The sequence below is a fragment of the Pecten maximus genome, chromosome 1, assembly GCF_902652985.1.
Source record: "Pecten maximus chromosome 1, xPecMax1.1, whole genome shotgun sequence".
In the NCBI taxonomy this organism is placed as follows: domain Eukaryota; kingdom Metazoa; phylum Mollusca; class Bivalvia; order Pectinida; family Pectinidae; genus Pecten; species Pecten maximus.
This window is the reverse complement of record NC_047015.1, coordinates 38590875-38611714: the sequence shown is the minus strand read 5'-3', so window position 1 is coordinate 38611714 and position 20840 is coordinate 38590875. Positions and strand designations below refer to the sequence as shown.

At 35.9% G+C, this 20840-nt stretch overlaps 1 protein-coding gene across 1 annotated transcript; it reads left to right on the top strand.

The window, feature by feature from the left end:
* The first annotated feature begins 14317 nt into the window (after nucleotides 1–14317).
* Nucleotides 14318–16288, top strand: LOC117342366 (inter-alpha-trypsin inhibitor heavy chain H4-like). The gene has a single exon (XM_033904537.1). It carries the CDS (start codon nucleotides 14318–14320, stop codon nucleotides 16286–16288), a length of 1971 nt encoding a protein of 656 aa, XP_033760428.1.
* The last annotated feature ends 4552 nt before the right edge of the window (nucleotides 16289–20840 follow it).

The window sequence follows — 20840 nt, the reverse complement described above, 5'->3', positions numbered from 1 at the left end:
TAAAGTAATAAAACATATGTATGAGAAACATTGTATCATTATACACAAATATTGGTTATTAAGACCTAATAATCTTCTCTTCCTTGCGAACTTAAGATATTTAGCAAGATTTGAGATATCCTTTCTATTATTTGTTGTTAACAGCTCTATTAATTTGAACATGCTAGGATTTCTAATATAATGAGGTTTAATGTATTTCTTTCGTAATAAATCAAAACAAGGACACTTTTAAGATGAAATGGAATTCATCTTCAATATCTTGCAACATACAAAGTGAGCACAACCTACGGTTTCTTTCTATATTATGATATCTCCCAGTTTCAATACCTAACTCATGAGAAGACAAACGAATTCTACTAATTTCTTTTAAGCTCAAAGTATCGAGTGGCTTCGTTAAATATCTTGCATACAAAAATTATTACAAAGAAATCTATACAAGCTACCTTTTGGCGAAGAATTTATTTTTTTGATACACTCTTGACGAAAGATGTCAATTATCCTTTCTTTATAAATAGGATATATATTTTTGTCCACATGGTATAACTCCCATATATACCCTAATCCCAATCTATATAGCTCATTCTTAATACTAATTATCCAGATATCGTTATTTTTTACCATTTCTCTGTAACATGCTTGTAAAATGCAATTTTCTGTGTTTTTTAAATTTTAGCCAGTATTTTATTATTCTACATTTACGTGCAATATATAGAGGATATCTACCAAGTTCGAAATACACCATACAATTAGGGGTACTTTTACGAACATTTAGTAATCTTTTGCAAAAACATAGATGAACTTTTTCTACTTCGGGTGCTTTATGCAGCCCCCATATTTCAGATCCGTAAGTAAGTATACTATTTACATATGTATCGAAAACCGAAGCTTGAGTTTCAGGATTAAAAAAGTTATTACGACATACTTTCATTACTGCAAATAATGCTTTCTTTCCTTGTTCGGCTATTTTTCGTTGAGTTTTACTGAATTTACCATTATAATTAAGCAAAACTCCAAGGTAGTTAAATTCATCGACAATTTCCAGCACACATCCATTATTAACCCAAGATTCGTTCTCTCTTATCATTCCACCATTATGGAATATTATTATTTTAGTTTTTGAAGTATTTACTGTAAGATCCCATTTCTGTGTGTATTTTGATAATGAGTCTAGGAGCTTTTGTAACCCTTCTGGAGTTTCCGATGATAATACCATGTTGTCAGCGTACATTAAGAGAAACACAGTTATCATTTGGATTTCAATAGATGGACAGTTGTCATTTAAAAAGTGAGTTTCACAATCATTAACACATAAGGCATACAGAATCGGTGACAAAATTTCACCTTGGAACAATCCATTTTTACAATAAAAAAAATCTGACAGAGACCCTCCGTCTTAACACAACATTTCACATTCTTATAAATAGACCTAATAATATTCAACATTTTCCCGTTAACTCCTTCTTTAATTAATTTATACCATAAATTTTGACGATTAACAAATTCGAACGCTTTTGTATAGTCTATGAAGCAACAATAAAGTCTTTTACTGCGTTTTAACGTTCTGTTAATCAATGACTGCAGGGCAAACATTACATCAACTGTAGACATTCCTTTTACAAAACCAAACTGGGCGTCAGAGATCTTGTTATAATTTGTATCAAATAGTAAGTATGGATATAATCTCACGGGAACCAGGTAGCTGTGACGGTCACGTGCTTTGTTTCCACATACCAAGTATGTAAGTACATGTTGTTTTTGTAGACATACCCGATTGATCTACAGTCATGGTAGAATTTTAAGTGATTCCCTAAATTATCGCCAACGTAAGTAATTTATAACTTTTTTTTCCGGCGGCGTCAACAACATTTCACTCTGAAAGTTTTGCGTTTAGATCCGTTGATAAAAATATAAGACCAAGTTTAACCAAACTTGGTATTAGTTAGATCACATAGCATACATTTGATCACAGCCTTCTATTATACAACAGCCCGAATTCCTGGTAGAGCAACCCTGGAATTTTCGGATGTTGGAAATCTTACTTCACAGTTTTGTTTTAGTTCTAGACAATAAGGTAGATATTATTAAAACATTGAAGACAGGTGAGTTTAATACCTATTCTGATCATGCACCGGTTAGTTTTTCTTTGTGTAATAATTTTAAATTAGTTAAACACGAAAAACAAAGTAATAATTTAAATGACAAGAGAGAAACAAGTGTAAAATGGAATGAAGAAAATAATAGTAGAATTTGTGAGGTATTACAAGAAAACATTGACAGACTGATACAGTCATGTAATACTACTAAATGTGACCAAGAAGGAATTGATACATGTGTAACAAATTTTACAAGTATTCTAAATGAGTTAATTGTTCCTCACTGTACCCATACAAGTAGCAAAAAAGGCACAGGTAAGCAGGAAAATGTTGTCAAGGGAGATAAGCCATGGTTTACAGATCCCTGTAAACAAAGATATAGAGATTATAAATATGCACTGTATACTTTTAATGTTTGTAAATCGACTGTGAACAGGGAAGCACTAGTAAATAAAAAGACGCTGTATAAGAAACTCGAATATAAGTTAAAAAGGGAGTATAAATGTCACCAAGGTGACATGATGAATTATTTAAGAAAGTACAACCCGCGAACATTTTACAAAACGTTTAGGAAACGTAAACATAGTAAGATAAACGATTTAAGTGTTGAGGACTTTTACAATCACTTTTGTTCATTAGGATCGAGTGAGCCCACAATAGACAGGGATGTATCAAACTTTTTAATGAGTATGGTGTGAATTCAGCTGATCTTCTCCCTCATGAACTAGATGTAGATATAACAGAGACTGAGATTCTGACTGCAATTAAAAAACTAAATACTAACAAAGCGTGTGGACAAGATGGTATTTTTAATGAATATTTTATTAATTGTAAAGATATTTTAATGCCATGTTTATTGCTATTATTCAATAATATATTCAAGTCTGGTTATTTCCCGTCATCGTGGTCACTTGGTAATATAGTTCCCGTTTTTAAAAAAGGTGACGTTAATAACACAGATAACTATAGGGGTATTACCTTATTAAGTTGTGCGGGTAAACTTTTTACTGCTATTATAAATGAAAGACTTGTATCGTTCGAAATGAAATATAATAAAGTAACAGACGCCCAGTTTGGATTTAGGAAAAACTCTTCTACTGTAGACGCCATTTTTGCTTTACAGTCTTTAGTTAATCGTACGTTAAAAAAGAAAAAAACGTCTCTATTGTTGTTTTATAGATTATGCAAAAGCATTTGATTTTATCAACAGACAGAATCTATGGTATAAAATGATAAAGGAAGAAGTAGAAGGAAAACTTCTTAAAGTTATAAGATCATTATATAAAAATGTGAAATGTTGTGTTAAATATAATGGTATTCTATCAGATTTTTTTTAGATAGATAACGGATTATTTCAGGGGGAAATATTATCACCCCTTTTGTTTGCTATGTATGTTAATGATTGTGAAATGCAATTTATAGTAGATAATTGCCCATCTATTGAAATACAAGATATAAACATGTTTTTACTTATGTATGCTGACGATATGGTGATTATATCTGAAACACCAGAGGGTTTGCAAACAATGTTAAACTCTCTTGCCAAGTACACAAAAAAATGGGATTTGACGGTAAATACTGGGAAAACTAAAATTGTCGTGTTTAGAAATGGAGGGATACTAAGAGGGAATGAAATATGGACATACGAAGGAAATAGATTGGATGTTGTCGACCAATTTAATTACCTGGGTGTGCTATTAAATTTTAACGGGAAATTCAAACAAACTCAGAAGCAAGTTGCTGACCAGGGGAGAAAAGCATTGTTTGCACTTTTAAATGTTTGTAGGAAAAATTATTTTAATATTGAAACAAAATTAGCAGTATTTGATACTTATGTAAATAGTGTTTTAAATTATGGAGCAGAAGTTTGGGGCTTCCATACCGCTCCGGATATTGAAAAACTGCATGTGAGATTCTGCAAGCAAATACTAGGATTACATAATAAAACTAGTAATGTTATGGTGTATTATGAACTGGGAAGATATCCCTTACAAATTATTAGAAAATTTCGAATATTCAAATATTGGATAAAACTGAGAAATGTAGAAAATTGTATACTTAGGTCATGCTATGACGATATGCTTTGTAATAATGACATATGGTTAATGAGTGTAAAACAAGAATTATACAGAATTGGTCTTGGAAATGTGTGGGAATCTTCCAGTGTAAGTAATAACACTTTTTATATTATAAAAGAACGTCTTTGTGACATATTTAGACAAGAATGTTTTGAAAAAATTAAATCTTCTCCGAAAGGAGCATTGTACCAATATGTGTGTAACTTTGGTCTCCAGTATTACTTATCAAAATCTGTAAATATAATTTATTTAAAGCAAATATGTAAAATTCGATTGTCTGCACATAAGCTAAATATCGAGTGTGGCAGATATAACAGAATCGAAAGACAAAACAGATTATGTACATTATGTGACTTGAATGAAGTCGAAGATGAGTTCCATTTCATTTTGAAATGCCCCTGTTATATTGACATAAGGATAAAATTGATTAAGAAATATTATGCAAGACATCCAAGCATGTATAAATTAATTCAACTTCTTACGTGTGAGAATTTGTCGGAAATAAGAAATCTTGGTAAGTATTTGTTACAAGCAAACAAAAGGAGATCTGAGCTGATTACTGCGACTTAGTGTTTACTCTCCACTGTATGTGATGGTGTGTGTGGCGGTGTGTGTGTGTGTGTGTGTGGCGGTGGCGGTGTGTGCGAGTGTGTGCGTACGCGTGTATAACTGTTGTTGTCTTTGTATTATGTTGTTCTGTATATATGTTATAACTGATAAGTCAGCTGACTTAAAGTAATAAAGAACTTGAACTTGAGCTCAGTTTCTCAAAAAATATCAATGTTATTTCAACCAAATATGGAATAGATTGGCATTGTAGTATTGACATCTTCACATACACTACAGATTATATCAACGTATTTTCTTATATATTATTTTGATTTTGCTGTAGTTTTAGATTTTGAGAAATAATATACAGAATAGTTTATGGCCAGATAAGTGAAATAATAAAGTAAGTAAAGTAAATAAGTAAAAAAAAAATCGATGTATTTTCTTCTCACTTTTCAGAGAGAGTGATTTGTGGGGTTAAATTTACATGTTTAGGGCGATTTGTTGAGAATTATGTTAAGCCTATGAGCTTCATTAATTTATTCAAAATAGACTGTATGTTTCCTTAATGATAATGTCTATGATGTTGGCCTGTTACATTACGCGACACGCGAAACTATCGGATATGTAAGGGATTAATGTGTCGGGACATATATCAAAAGTGAACAGAGGTCACGCAATATATCAAGAAATTGATTAATCTACAATAAGATTTCATAAATTCTCTTTAGTAGTTGTTTTAGTAACATAAACATTAATAACATCAATTGTTAAACAAAGCAAAAACCATATAAAGAATAAATCTTTAAAACCTACCGTTAGTCGAGTCTAGGAATGGTGTTGGACAGCTTTCAGCAAGTCAATACAAATTCTGGTAATAACATGAACACCATGTGTTAACATCCATATTTCCTGAAGTGTGTATAAGATAACTATACTGAAGGTGAAAGGCTGGATACATTGCCCAGTGACAGTTTACACGTGCAAATGCACGATTTTCACGTGCCCTATTTACACAGTACCTGTACTGACAGCGTGACTCTGTTAACATATAAATATTGAACGTTGTTGGGGTGGTAACGATGAAATCCACCCGCCCACTTTACAGGAATATTAAGTGAAATGTGAAGACGATTGAAATATATTAAAACCCAGTTACTATTCTTGGATGTAAACACATACATAATATTCATGTTATTGACTTTGGGAAAGCTGTATCCGGATATTCGTGGCGCGAATTAAAGGCAGGTTTAAAGATTTATTATCTAATGATATTCGTTTTGCTTAACAATACATGACACTATTAATGTATATGTTACTAAAACAGCAATTAAAGATACATCATGAAATATTATGTTGGATGAATTCATTATCGGCCGGCTGAAGCCGGGCGATCTATTTGTGGTTGGTTTAAAGTTTACACATGGGGAAAGGGAGCGGTTTGTTATGTATGTTGATATATGTATTGTTGTCGCCAGTTTGATATAAATATAATCATTTATATTCTTGCTGGTGTTTTTATATAAATAAAGCAGTTTTGTATCTGAGGTAAAATCGTAAATTTGATAGGCATGGCGAGATAATAATTTGTTTTTAATTAATGGATAACGATCTGTCCCTTTAGTCTAAACAAACCAATAACAAATACTGTACTTTAATTTCAAGTTTATTACTTCACATGTTATTTGGTATTTTTTTAGCCGTAATAGCATGGCCATGCATGATTACCATTATATAACTGATTACGACATCTCCATATATGCAATACTAGTTATGCATGATATTGGTATATTTGTTTATAGTTAATATTTTTTTATTACTATTAATCTTTGTCTTTAATTGATGCCAATATAGTCTCCATTCCCTTTTATTGATAACACAGAATTGTTTTTGATATTCAAACATGCATTCCACTATACGGTATGAATATTTTCGTTCAGGTAGGATAACTTTTCTTTTGTAAAAACATAATTACTATTTCAATGTTTTTCAAAGTGTTTTACTCTTTCAAGATGGCCGACACACTAAACTCTGTAGCTATCGCTAATTTCGTTCTTATAATAAAGTTAGATACCAAACTGTGCACATCCAGCATAGGAATTAATGACTTACCGAATCAATATACATAGATTAAAGACTTACCGAAATCAATATACATCGATTAAAGACTTACCGAAATCAATATACATAGATTAAACACTTACCGAAATCAATATACATAGATTAAACACTTACCGAAATCAATATACATAGATTAAACACTTACCGAAATCTTTATACACCTGAGAAGCGTCATCTGCACTTTCATAACTCATCATATAATGTAACCCACAGGGGCTTGGCACGATTTTCCAAATGATACGTAGTACATATATATATGGACTATCGTTGGAAAAGTGTGCCAAGCTTGATATAACCCCCCCCCCCCCCCCCCCCCCCTTCCATGTTACGGCCGCCCATAGCTGCCAGCCGCTACTTATTTCGATTTTTTTGTAGTGAGTTTATATATTAACGTAGATATAGAATCGATAGGAATAGTTTGTGTTGCATTTAGGTTGAGATCAAATCGTAGATTGACTAGACTGTAATTTCTTGGTACATTTATCTGGAAATAATTCAATTACGCCAGCAAATGTTACTTGTTGTGAATATGCGAACAGATATTCTATAATTTTCTTAAGTTTGATGAAATTCCGTTTTTTTAAATCCAAATTGATATTTTGATATCGTATGATTTTGGCGTGTAAACCGCATAAACTGTCACATAAAGTTGTTTAAATAATCTGGAGATAATTCATACTCATAGTGCTTGGCTTTCTATCGATAACAGCTTTTCAATGTCAATTTATTTTAATTTGTGATCCTTAGATCATTAGTACACATTACTGATTTATAACATGTACAAATGTCATGTCAGGCCGGACAAATGAGGGAGTCCTTTAACTAATAAGTATCATTAATTATTACAGGAGGTCTTTACATTGGCCGGGGATAAGAAAATCATTATTGACAAATTGTATTGTAATGGATGTAATTGAATAGAATTGTAAGAAGATGCACACAAAATTAAAATCAGTATGAAATATGAATATGTAAAATATACGTTCCACGCACGCGTTACCTCCCTTTACTTGTATGATCCACGCACGCGTTACCTCCCTTTACCTGTATGATCCAAGCACGCGTTACCTCCCTTTGGTAGTATCTTAAGTATTCATATTATTTTTAGAAATGAAGTAATTATCATTGTGGATGTTTATTAATATCGAAGTCTTTAATATAAACGTGATGTGTTTAATTTCTAACGCCCTAACTCATATTGTATACAGTCAAGTCGACAGTATTAAATATAAACAGATTTTGTGTGTTCAATGAAGTTTAAACCCATTATCATTTTACTACTACTTTTCATTTTCCAGAAAGGCTTCTTTATTAATGGGAAAGAAACAGGTTAGCCTTTTCTGAAGTTGATGATGAAGAACTTTCAAAAAAGGTGATTGCAAGAAATTTCATAACGGGGTTGCTTGCGGACAGCTGACGTCTTAGGGAGAGAAACCCAGCCGACGTCTAAGGGAGAGAAACCCAGCCGACATATAAGGGAGAGAAACCCAGCCGACATGTAAGGGAGAGAAACCCAGCCGACATGTAAGGGAGAGAAACCCAGCCGACATGTAAGGGAGAGAAACCCAGCCGACATGTAAGGGAGAGAAACCCAGACGACATGTAAGGGAGAGAAACCCAGCCGACATGTAAGGAAGAGAAACCCAGCCGACATGTAAGGTAGAGAAACCCAGCCGACATGTAAGGGAGAGAAACCCAGCCGACATTTAAGGGAGAGAAACCCAGCCGACATGTAAGGAAGAGAAACCCAGCCGACATGTAAGGGAGAGAAACCCAGCCGACATTTAAGAGAGAGAAACCCAGCCGACATGTAAGGGAGAGAAACCCAGCCGACATTTAAGAGAGAGAAACCCAGCCGACATGTAAGGGAGAGGACACAACCGACATGTAAGAGAGAGAAACCCAGCCGACATGTAAGAGAGAGAAACCCAGCCGACATGTAAGGGAGAGAAACCCAGCCGACATTTAAGGGAGAGAAACCCAGCCGACATGTAAGGGAGAGAAACCCAGCCGACATGTAAGGGAGAGAAACCCAGCCGACATGTAAGGGAGAGAAACCCAGCCGACATGTAAGGGAAAGAAACACCAAGCCGACATGTAAGGTAGAGAAACCCAGCCGACATGTAAGGTAGAGAAACCCAGCCGACATGTAAGGTAGAGAAACCAAGCCGACATATAAGGGAGAGAAACCCAGCCGACATGTAAGGGAGAGAAACCCAGCCGACATTTAAGAGAGAGAAACCAAGCCGACATGTAAGGGAGAGAAACCCAGCCGACATGTAAGGGAGAGAAACCCAGCCGACATTTAAGAGAGAGAAACCCAGCCGACATGTAAGGGAGAGGACACAACCGACATGTAAGGGAGAGAAACCCAGCCGACATGTAAGAGAGAGAGAAACCCAGCCGACATGTAAGGGGGAGAAACCCAGCCGACATGTAAGGGAGAGAAACCCAGCCGACATGTAAGGGAGAGAAACCAAGCCGACATGTAAGAGAGAGAAACCCAGCCGACATATAAGGGAGAGAAACCCAGCCGACATATACGGGAGAGAAACCCAACCGACATTTAAGGGAGAGAAACCCAGCCGGCATGTAAGGGAGAGAAACCCAGCCGACATATAAGGGAGAGAAACCCAGCCGACATGTAAGGGAGAGAAACCCAACCGACATTTAAGGGAGAGAAACTCAACCGACATTTAAGGGAGAGAAACCCAGCCGACATGTAAGAGAGAGAAACCCAGCCGACATATAAGGGAGAGAAACCCAGCCGACATATAAGGGAGAGAAACCCAGCCGACATGTAAGGGAGATAAACCCTGTCGACATGTAAGGGAGAGAAACCCAACCAACATTTAAGGGAGAGAAACCCAACCGACATTTAAAGGAGAGAAACCCAACCGACATTTAAGGGAGAGAAACCCAGCCGGCATGTAAGGGAGATAAACCCAGCCGACATGTAAGGGAGAGAAACCCAGCCGACATGTAAGGGAGATAAACCCTGTCGACATGTAAGGTAGAGAAACCCAGCCGACATATAAGGGAGAGAAACCCAGCCGACATGTAAGGGAGAGAAACTCAACCGACATTTAAGGGAGAGAAACCCAGCCGACATGTAAAAGAGAGAAACCCAGCCGACATGTAAGGGAGAGAAACTCAACCGACATTTAAGGGAGAGAAACCCAGCCGACATGTAAGAGAGAGAAACCCAGCCGACATGTAAGGGAGAGAAACCCAACCGACATTTAAGGGAGAGAAACCCAGCATTGTCCTTATTTAGTTGAGCAAATGTGTCTTTTAGTATCTGGTCGTAATCTACGATCATCTCGTTCCGTTTAGTTTTACTGTCGGAGAAGTCGCATAAATGTTAGAAAGTATATTGTTTTAATCAGGATTCAATGTAATTTTAACTCCTCTGATCTTGTTCCAGACTGTGATATTTTTTGTTTGTCTCTTGCTATGTTCAAAGAAATACTGTTTACCACTAGCTTAATATCTTGTATATATAAGTCTGTGTTACATGCATAACTGACTGCGATATTTTATACTTATGTTGTATTTGTTATCCATCCTGTAAGTGGACCCTCGGGTCTGTAGAATTGGAAATAAATAAATTAATTAATTAATAAGCCGACATGTAAGGGAGAGGACACAACCGACATGTAAGGTAGAGAAACCAATCGGACATATAAGGGAGAGAAATCCAGCCGACGTCTAAGGGAGAGAAACCCAGCCGACATCTGAAGGTGGGGACCCAGCCGACGTCTAAGGGAGAGAAACCCAGCCGACATCGGAAGGTAGAGGACCCAGCCAACATGTAAGGGAGAGGACCCAGCCGACATGTAAGGGAGAGGATCCAGCCGACATGTAAGGGAAAGGACCGACCGACCAGGCAGGCAGGTGGAGAGGCCACTCAGTCGGAACCGGCAAACAAAACAAAACATTAACCATTACTTGATTTGGTGCATGTTCACGAATGCAGATACACTTAATGACAAAATAGAGGAACTGAAATGTTTAATTATACAAGAACAAAAATAGATGTACTGAGAGTAGTTACATAATCAACAAGTTGGAATTAAGTACAGAGGGATTCGATGTATTTTCCGGGGTATTTGACCAGGAACGTGGAAAGGGGGATAACTGTTTATATTGCACAACATTTAAGAGCTACAGAAATATCCATCGGGGGAAAAAAGAGCAATACTGGATAAAATTAACTTTGATAATGGTAACATTTAACTGTCGGATGCTTATACAGAAGTCGAAACAGTAAAGAAGAAAATAATGTTGTATTATATAACCTACTGTCGAACGTACGGCAAAAAGTGACATCACATTTATTCATAATGGGTTATTTAATCTCAAGACTGAGAAAGGTAGAGCCCTAAGAGAGGAAAGACAAATATGGAAGAAAAGTTTATTGAATCAAGTAGTGACTAATTCTTATTTCAACATTTTGACAGTCCAAGAATGATTAGAAGCGGAAACGAGCCTAGTATATTGGATTTGATTTTCACAAATGAACAATTCAGATATAAGATCCCTAGAAATTAAAAGTGGACTGGGAAAAAGTAATAGTGCTACTATACTTTTCGATTTAAAATACACAAGAGAGTATGAGAACAGCAAAACAATCAAGTATAACTTTGAAAAGCGAAATTACGACCAAATCAAAATTGATTTATCAATCTATTGGAAGGAGGTTTTAAAAAGACAAAAGGTGCAAAATCAAAATATAAAATCTTCAGCGAATTATTAAAATCCTCAATGGATTGATCATACCAACATCTATTTAATCAATAATGAAGAAAAGAACACCATTAAGTAATCAAACCATACAGTCTACAAAACGGAAACACAGATGTTGGTAAAGAGACATAGGAACACACAAATAACAAAATTTTAGCAATATATACGGGTCAGGAGCAAAGTGAAAACAGCGAGAAAACGCGAAAGGAAGATTGAACAGGATATCGCTCGTGAGGTAAAGAGAAAACCTAAAGACATTCTGGAAATACGCGGCCTCCAAAACTAAAACAAAAACCGGAATATCGGAATTACATGTCAAGAAAGGAGAAATCACTGAAATTGCCCAACCAGATCAAGTTTGGCTGAATTTGGTCAACCTAATTGGCTGATTTTTTTCTAGTGTATTTGTAACTTGAGAAACAAACTGAAGATTAGGATATAGCATGTGAATTCACCGATACCAAAGTAAGAGAAGAAGAAACGCTAAATGCACTGAAAACTAATGTCCATCAAAATCTCCTGGACCTGACAACATACATCCCAAAGCATTCAACGAATTATCAGAAACTACGAAAATACCACTTAGCGAAATTGTCAACAGTTCACTCTCAAATGGAGAGTTTCTGAAAAGCTGAAAGGAAAGCCAAATAACGGTAATTCATAAGAAAGGAGACAAGAAAACACCAGGGAACTATAGACCAGTTAGTCTCACCAATGTCATATGTAAAGTTATGGGGAAAAAATATACGAAAACGAAATAAAATAAACAACTTGTTAAGTAAGCACCAATACAAATTCATCAACGGAAGATCAACAGAAGATCAACAGTACTACAACTCATCAAGGTCATTGCCAACAGGACAGAAATTCTAGACCAAAGAGGATAAATTCAAACTGTAGATTTAAATTTTATGAAGGCGTTCGACGCTGTGCCACACAAACGTTTAATTGCCAAATTACACTTGGATGAACTATCACAAGAAAATATCAAATGGATACAATGCTTCTTATCAAATAGAAAACAAAGAGTATCAGTTAATGACGTAGTTTCAAAATGGATGCACGTAAACAGCTCCAGATATCGTCCGATACATGGTTATTGAAATTTCATTTGGATAAATGTAAAGTTCTTACCATAGGAAAAAATATGTCAACCGATACCCTACCACTTTATAAATCGAAAAGGAGGGATCTCGGAATACGGACCGTATGAGTCAAGAATGCCAGCCAGATTATGAGAATAATTAGAAGAACATCTACATATTTAGATGAAAACACTTTTAGCTTCTTGTATAAAGTACTTGTTAGGCCACATCTGGAGTATGGAGCAAGCATATAGAATCCGTATACACAAAGGTATATTAACGTAATTGAAAAGGTACAACGCAAAGCAACAAAACAAATACCTGGGATAAAGGAATTAAGTTATGAGAACAGATTAAGGAAACTAAACTTACCAACGCTGTAGCACAGAATGTTACGCTTCACAGGTATATAAACTAACATACGGGTACTACAGGACTAACGGAAGGATTCCTCAATATAAATGTTAGCAAAAGAATAAGAAGTCATAATCAACCACTTGAGCAGGAACATATAAATTAAACGTATGGAAATATGCGTTTAAAGAAAGAGTGCTCATCCATTGGAACTCTCTGTCAAGTGCATGATGGCGTCACATCACCGTCACTAAAAACAAGCACAACTGAGTAAGCACCGGTACAACCATATTTTTTTCCAAACATGAAAAGACAATGATTAACTTATCCATTGTCGGAGAACATTTGATTTGGATACATAGGTATTTGTCACGTCAAGTGCTATAATTATCATTATTATTATAATTATCCTAAAACAATACGTTCACGTACTGTATTGTGGTTTTGACTAACGGCACGGTTCTGTTGATATTTTCACTGCTTCCCTTTCGAAACAACCACGTGACATATATAAATAGATCTATTTCAAATTAACATTAATTGATTTGGAACGCTTTTTAAATGTACCCACCCTGTAAAGATGTACAAGCGTTCCTCAAGTCGTTGACATTTTGCTTATTCTCTATTCAACATCAAAAGCTAAAAGATGGTTTCCATTACTCCAACTTCGTAAAGGGGGTACACAACTATCACTTTGTATTCTCAAGTCCGTTCCTATCACTTAGCTTTCAACAAACTATATCTGAGCCTTTCAACTGATTTTATGATATTCACATCATGGTTTTAACACCTTTTTATAATTCGGTGGTCATCGGTCACAGTCAAAGGACCAAAGGTCATACTTGACCACTTTTGGGGGGAAATATTGTGTACAAGATATCACACGGACCTTTCAACATAATCAGGTCATATCCACACCATAACATCATAACATCAAGTTCTACATCCTCATCGATTTTAGTGGTCATCGGTCAAGCTTAAAGTACATATGACACCTGGTCGCTATGATTATATCAATGTATTATATCAATCACAAGCACCATTATTGGTTATATTCCATTGAACTCCTGTTTATTCTGTTTATGCAGTTTACTTTTAAATTTAAGACCTCATTTCAAGTGTTTGGACTACTGACGTCTGGTATCTCCTGGAGATTATCGATTTCCTGACGTACTTGCATTAAAATAAGAATAAACGGTGAGATCTACTGTAACACCTGTCACAACACAGGGTCTGTATCGAGGGGTTTAGATCATAACTGTGCCGGTAGCTGTCAACCTAACGTGTAATGTCTCTATTTATAGGACTTATCGTGTCGTTTCTGATATGTACGTGCGTTAGTGAGGATACAAAAACGCATCCTTCAATACAGACATTCCTTGTTGAATCGAAAGTATTTTCTCGCTTCGCTAATGTGGACGTCACAATAAGAATTGAAAACGACGCAAATGTAAACAGAAAAGCGATGTTTTCAATCCATGTCCCCACAGATGCATTTATTACAAATTTTTCAATGCAAATTGAAGACCGTATTCTCCATGGCGTGGTAAAAGATAAGAAAGAAGCCGACGAGGCTTACGAGGCGGCCCGTGATGACGGACAGACATCTGGGCGAGTGTCGGAAGCCGCCCCACCTCCTGGACGTGGAATGAAGAACTTCGTCGTCTATATGAACGTGGCAGCAAAGTCTGAAGCTATTTTGAAACTTTCATATCAAGAAATCATCAGAAAGATTTTGGGAGAATATACACAAAACATACACATAGAACCCAATCAAGTTGTCGAAAATCTCACTGTCGTTGCATCGTTTCAAGAGCCCAATGGATTTTACCAGTTTTACTACACGCTTCCAAATTCTAAAGCACGTGCGTCTTCTACAAGTTCGGATACTGCACCGTATAGTTTACTGTTTGTGTCCGAAAGAAAAAGAGAGCTTGTGTACTCTCCTTCAAAGGAGATTCAGAAAAGCACATCTGGTAGAAGAATCGGGTTGAATGGTGACATTATTATGAAGTATACTTTGATACCCCCAGAAACGAACGGAGGAACACTTATTGTCAACAATGGTGCGTTTGTTCATTATTTTTCACCACTTGGCTTACTGAATATGAGCAAAACAGTGATATTTGTCATTGATGTAAGTGGTTCCATGAAATACGGAAGACTTGATCAGGTAAAGGTGGCAATGAGCGGGATATTGATTCGATTGAACGAAGATGATGCTTTTAACATCATTGTATTCAGCTCTAGCGTAAAACGATGGAAACAAGAACCAGTATCGGCTTCTGCAGCACACATTTCCTCTGCCATGCTATTTGTGGATCAAATGAAAGCAGCGGGGAATAACAACTTCAATGACGCCTTGGTATCTGCAATTCTTGATATCAACAACGCAACGAAAAACCAGGTGAATTTAGTTGTGTTCCTCACGGATGGCATTCCCAATAAGAACGTTGAAGACGAAGAATTAATTTCGGAGAATATTAATAAAATAAATCATGGCAATTTAGTTTCAATTTTCTCTCTGGGTTTTGGATCCGATGTAAATTTTGAGTTTCTGCAGAAAATATCACTTCAAAATAATGGAACAGCATATATTATATACGACGACGAAGATGCAAGTCAACAACTTGAGGATTTTTGTAGAGGAATAGAGTCCGTGACACTCAGGGATGTTAGGTTTCAATATCTTGCTGACCATATAGTCATTGAAGATTTGACACAAACAAATTTTGCCATTTTTTTCAACGGATCCGAAATAATTGTAGCTGGAACCATTCAACCGGAAGCTGACATCAAATCAATTCCATTTACCGCGTCGACTGCTGCTGTCGGTGTGGACAATGACATGACTTTCTATTCTACAGCCGAACCAGAGACAGGAGAGACTCTACAATTCGGACGAAGACTTTGGGCGTATCAGAAAATAAAGGACTATCTTGGTCTGGCCCTGATGTCAGAGGAGGAAGAGGACAGAGAGAGATACGAACACAAGGCACTGACATTGTCTTTAAGGTACAGCGTTGTGACGCCTCTCACGGCCATGGTTGTTGCGGAAGCAGTAACTACTTTGGATTATAATTATCCTAAGGTAAAGAAAGATGAAAAATTAGGAATAGGAATCGGGGTCACCAGGAAGACCTTGCGGAGAGATGGTATAGTTCATGACTTGCATAGCACAACAGACAAGTGCGCGTCATCGGCTTTGGTATGTGTCGCGATCTTTTTTCTGATCAAAGTTCTTTGGTATTTCATTTGATCTAGCTTTCTTCAATATCATCTCTGACAAGTCTTTGGGAATTGTTCACATGTTCACGGTAATCATCCTGCCTTCTGTTCCGACACTTATTTATACATAAAACGAGGGAGGATCTCGTAGCTACCGATTAAAGGAGACAAATTATTGGATTTCAAAATGCGTCTGCTTAAAGGTTAGTGTACAGTCGCCCCATTCCAAAAATACTGAGTGTTTAGTATGGGTGGCAACCTCTACTTTAGGGACAGAACCAAAGGCCTTCCTCACAAGGGCTTACGCTCAACTAAAGGTCAAAAGTAAGATACCACATCACTTTATACTCTTCAGTAATTCAATATTTCCGATTATTTTTTATGGTTCCAGACTAGTCCAAATTCATTATTCGAAGTTACGTCTGTAATGCAGTACACTTAAGGACCACTTTTTCACACACAAATGTAGTTTCAAGTCGTATTTGTGATTGTGGTACCGAAAGCGAAACAACTTAAGTGATCATTTTATCTTGCCGTAATTATACCAGATGTAGCTTACATAATTTATTCTTGTTCATCTCCTACTTTTTGTGTAGCCTGAAAAGGGCGACATATGGGTACCACTATATCGGCATCGGCAGTGTCGGCGGTGGCGTCGTCCACACAAAGGTTTCCGTTGGGCCAATCAAACTAAAACTTCATACAGTGCTTTCTTATCGAAAGTGCTTGCTTGGGTTTGCTTTTCATGTTCATAGGTCAAAGGTCTAGGTCACTGTTACTATTAATAGAACATTGGTTTGAATTGCGATAATTCGAGTTCCCATTAGGCCAATCAAACTCAAACTTTGTATAGTGCTTCCTTATCAAAAGTGCTTGCTTTGGATTGTTTTTCAGGTTCGAAGGTCAAGGTCACTGTAAATAGATAGAAAATCTGTCCAGTTCCCTTTGGGTCAATCAACCTAAAACTTCATATAGTGCTTACTGGTTTCTGTATGAAAACCACTTTATGAATAACTTACTTTTAGTTATGGAGATGGGAGTGCACTAGATTTAGTGAGGAAAAAACATGTTTCTCTTAATGTCACATACCTGTTAATAGCATGTTTCTGTCTGACAAAGGCTACATGATATAAAGAGGAATACCTGTATCATTCCTGAGTTCATTCATTGCATAGGAATCCATCCGGCAAATCATACAATTTACACTTGGAATAGGTACAATGAATATCCAAGCTGGGTTTTTTTTAAATTCATCTCCTAGCTTGCTGCGCAGGCGACACACCACTTCCCGTGGAATTCTTGTTGGAGATACATCGTTACCATGGTTGTATCCAAACATTCAGATTGCAAACTAAGTGTGAAAAGAGAGTTACTGCTTACACTTCAATGCGTCTTGTATTTTCATTAAGTACGACATTTGTATGAGCTTTTGTACGTTTATGTTTTCAAAACTGATTTAAGCTTTTATGACTTATATTCTATAAAGATACCCGTATGTCACTGTGGAACGGAATGTGTCACTTATCAAAATAGATTAGTGTATCTTACATATATAAAACTGCTCTCTCCTAACTCCTAAATCTACCCACTTTCTGCCTTCGTTTCTCCACATATCTCTTTCCTTTTTCCTCTTTTCTATAACTGATCAGTTCCTGCCTGCTTTTGTATTTCTTGAAGGAGACATATTTATGTGAATTCAAAACTGTTTCTGAATTCTTGTTTTATCAAATATGTGTTATGAAGTGTCATTGCGAGATAAAATAAAGTTGTCGTGTATTTAAGTTGCCTGTGTGTTGTTATTAAAACACATTGTATAGGACGTGACAATGTACAGTGTAATTTACAGCCAACTATAACAATTTGTTGGTCTTTAGTTAAAGGCTTTTACGAAAACATCAACAAAAAACATTACTACGAATCTATAAACTCATCGTGACGTTACAACGTAGTTACCAAATGCGTGATTTTACACAAAATTATTACCAGTGCCATGATCATGGATTGCCCTCCTCGTGATCACTAATTTACCCTCCTCGTGATCATGGATTACCCTCCTCGTGATCACTAATTTACCTTCCTCGTGATCATGGATTGCCCTCCTCGTGATCACTAATTTGCCCTCCTCGTGATCACTAATTTACCTTCCAAATGATGGTCCATATATAAACATGTATGTATTATAGTGTCATACATATATATATGGACCATCATTTGGAAAATCGTGCGAAGCCCCTGTGGTATATATGTAACATAACAGTGCCCATGCTGAGTCCAAAACACACAGCTATTTAAGGTAAATCAATATTGCCGAGCGTATGGTGTCATAAATTCTGCACATAAACAGCCGTCGATGAAGTTCCTGTTTGTAATAGCTTTTTGATTTGACATAATTTTGTAGGACACATCAATCAGATTCCGTACCTACTTACACGCTCTTCGACTGTTGCTTATCTACAAAATGTATATTATACTTATCAGTGTCAATTAAATTGAATCATGATATAGATTTACCATTAATGGCGTTGTTTCAAGAGCTTGGCACATGCTAAGTCATTTCATTTCCGATGTAACGTTGAAAATGGACCTCGTTGAAAATGTCACACCGGCAATGGTCGACTTTAAACGCCGTGTATGTCACTTTACTTGTGGTTGCAATTTTATCAATATTTCTTCATTAAGGAAAATGTTCCACAGAAAGGTATAACAGAATTTAAGGAAGGTTCCTCAACTAAGAGTTTCCCCATAAATCCTGTAATACTTTCCTATGGAATTTTTTAAGTTAAAGAACTTTGATGAAACCGGGGCTTGCCAGATTTTCCTTGGGTGGTGCTGAACCATTTTTCGCCTTTTCGAATTACCATTTTTTTTTAATTGGTTGTTGAAGCGATTTTAGTAGGATTCCATCGCAACATCTCCCTGTTTAAATGATTCCTAGATTTTCTATAGCTATACATCATCTGTTTTCTGTGGCTCGTCTTTTAGAAATATATCATTCTGCTAGTGTGATAGATATAACCATAACCTAATGTTGGGGCCTGAGGGCTAACATGATGGGTAAGTTGGATAACAGATTTCATCTTTTGTATTTTGTCCAAGAACATAGCCATTTGGTTAAATAAGTGAGAAATATACCAAGGCATGTTTTATATTTCATTATATTTTTAACAAAAATATTTCAATTGTGTTTAAGACCGATAAACGTCAAATTTTTGTTTTTGTTTAAAATGTTTAAAAGTCCTAATAAAACAGGATTCAACAAATTCTCGTGAAGAAAGATTTAACTAAACATAAGGTTTGGCGCCATATCTAATTAGAAATATACATATAAAATGTAGAGATATTGTTGTCCATATGTTTTTAATGATATATGAAAATTCGTAATCTTTTCCACGTAGATCTCGGATTTAATTACAGTTTACGTACGTGTATATTGGGACTATAACAATGTGTACATATAATTCTGAGATATTTTAGAGGGTTCTATCAACTTACTATGAAACTAGCTTATCTCTGATATGTATACTACATTCTTAGAGCCACAAAGGAACGTGATGATATCCAATGTTGACGTAAAACCCCAAAATATCTTTAAAACATATTATTTAATTATGCCCATATTTGTATAGGACAAATTACTCTACCGACTTTGATATCTGCTTTAGATGTAATTGTTCAACTTTTGTTTAGAGGATTAAAGCACTGTTTCGTTCTACTCAGTTGTGATATTTCAGAGCTCCATTCGTCGCTGATGGTTTTGAAATAAAGGAAATATTGAAACTGACAATGACTGAAAGTTAGTTAAAGTCGAGACATATAGTACGGGTTACCTCCCTTGCTCCACTAATCCGGAGACCGATTTAATCGATGCGTGAGGCAGTGTTTCTCACCACTCTATGATTACAATCGCGATAAGACCTGTTAAGGTCTGATGGTTGACCCGATAGGTTCGAATCCCTAGGAAATCGATACTCATCTATGTTACAATGTACTCCATATACAAGTATTATCCTCTGGTCATCCAAATATATTTGGAGATCATTGAAAAATAAAACATTAGCTGATAATGTTCAGTTCTATCAATATTTTTTTTTAAATTGCTATCATATCAGTGTTTTATAATATATGCACAATATTGTAAATATTTTGTCACAATGATAAATAGTGAAAGAGTGGGTTAAACCTTATCTATTGAATCAAGCTCATCTAAACAGCAAATCCAGTGATATTGTACAAACCTATGAATCATTACTATGTAGAAGTAACAGAAATAACACGATCGCTTGTATGTATCGTGGCTAACATGAAATGTGTTAAGTTGTTTGTAAAATTCGACAAATACGTATATAAAGTCCAATTCGGTTAAACAAATGCTCCTATACCGTGCTATAGATACCAGTGAGGATAACAGCGTGGTTATTTATTTAGGTTTTATTATTTGTGTGACTTATAATGGTTCACTGCTGAATCTGACCACAAAGTAACTCTACGGGTGAAACTGTCAGCATCTAGAGCAAATTAATGATGATTTTGAGGAAATACATGTCCAGACACACATTTTGGTATATTACATGACCATAGTAAAC

Bases quoted from the DNA above. Each gene is read 5' to 3' on its own strand.
- LOC117342366 (XM_033904537.1), top strand. From the start codon at position 14,318: ATGTCTCTATTTATAGGACTTATCGTGTCGTTTCTGATATGTACGTGC.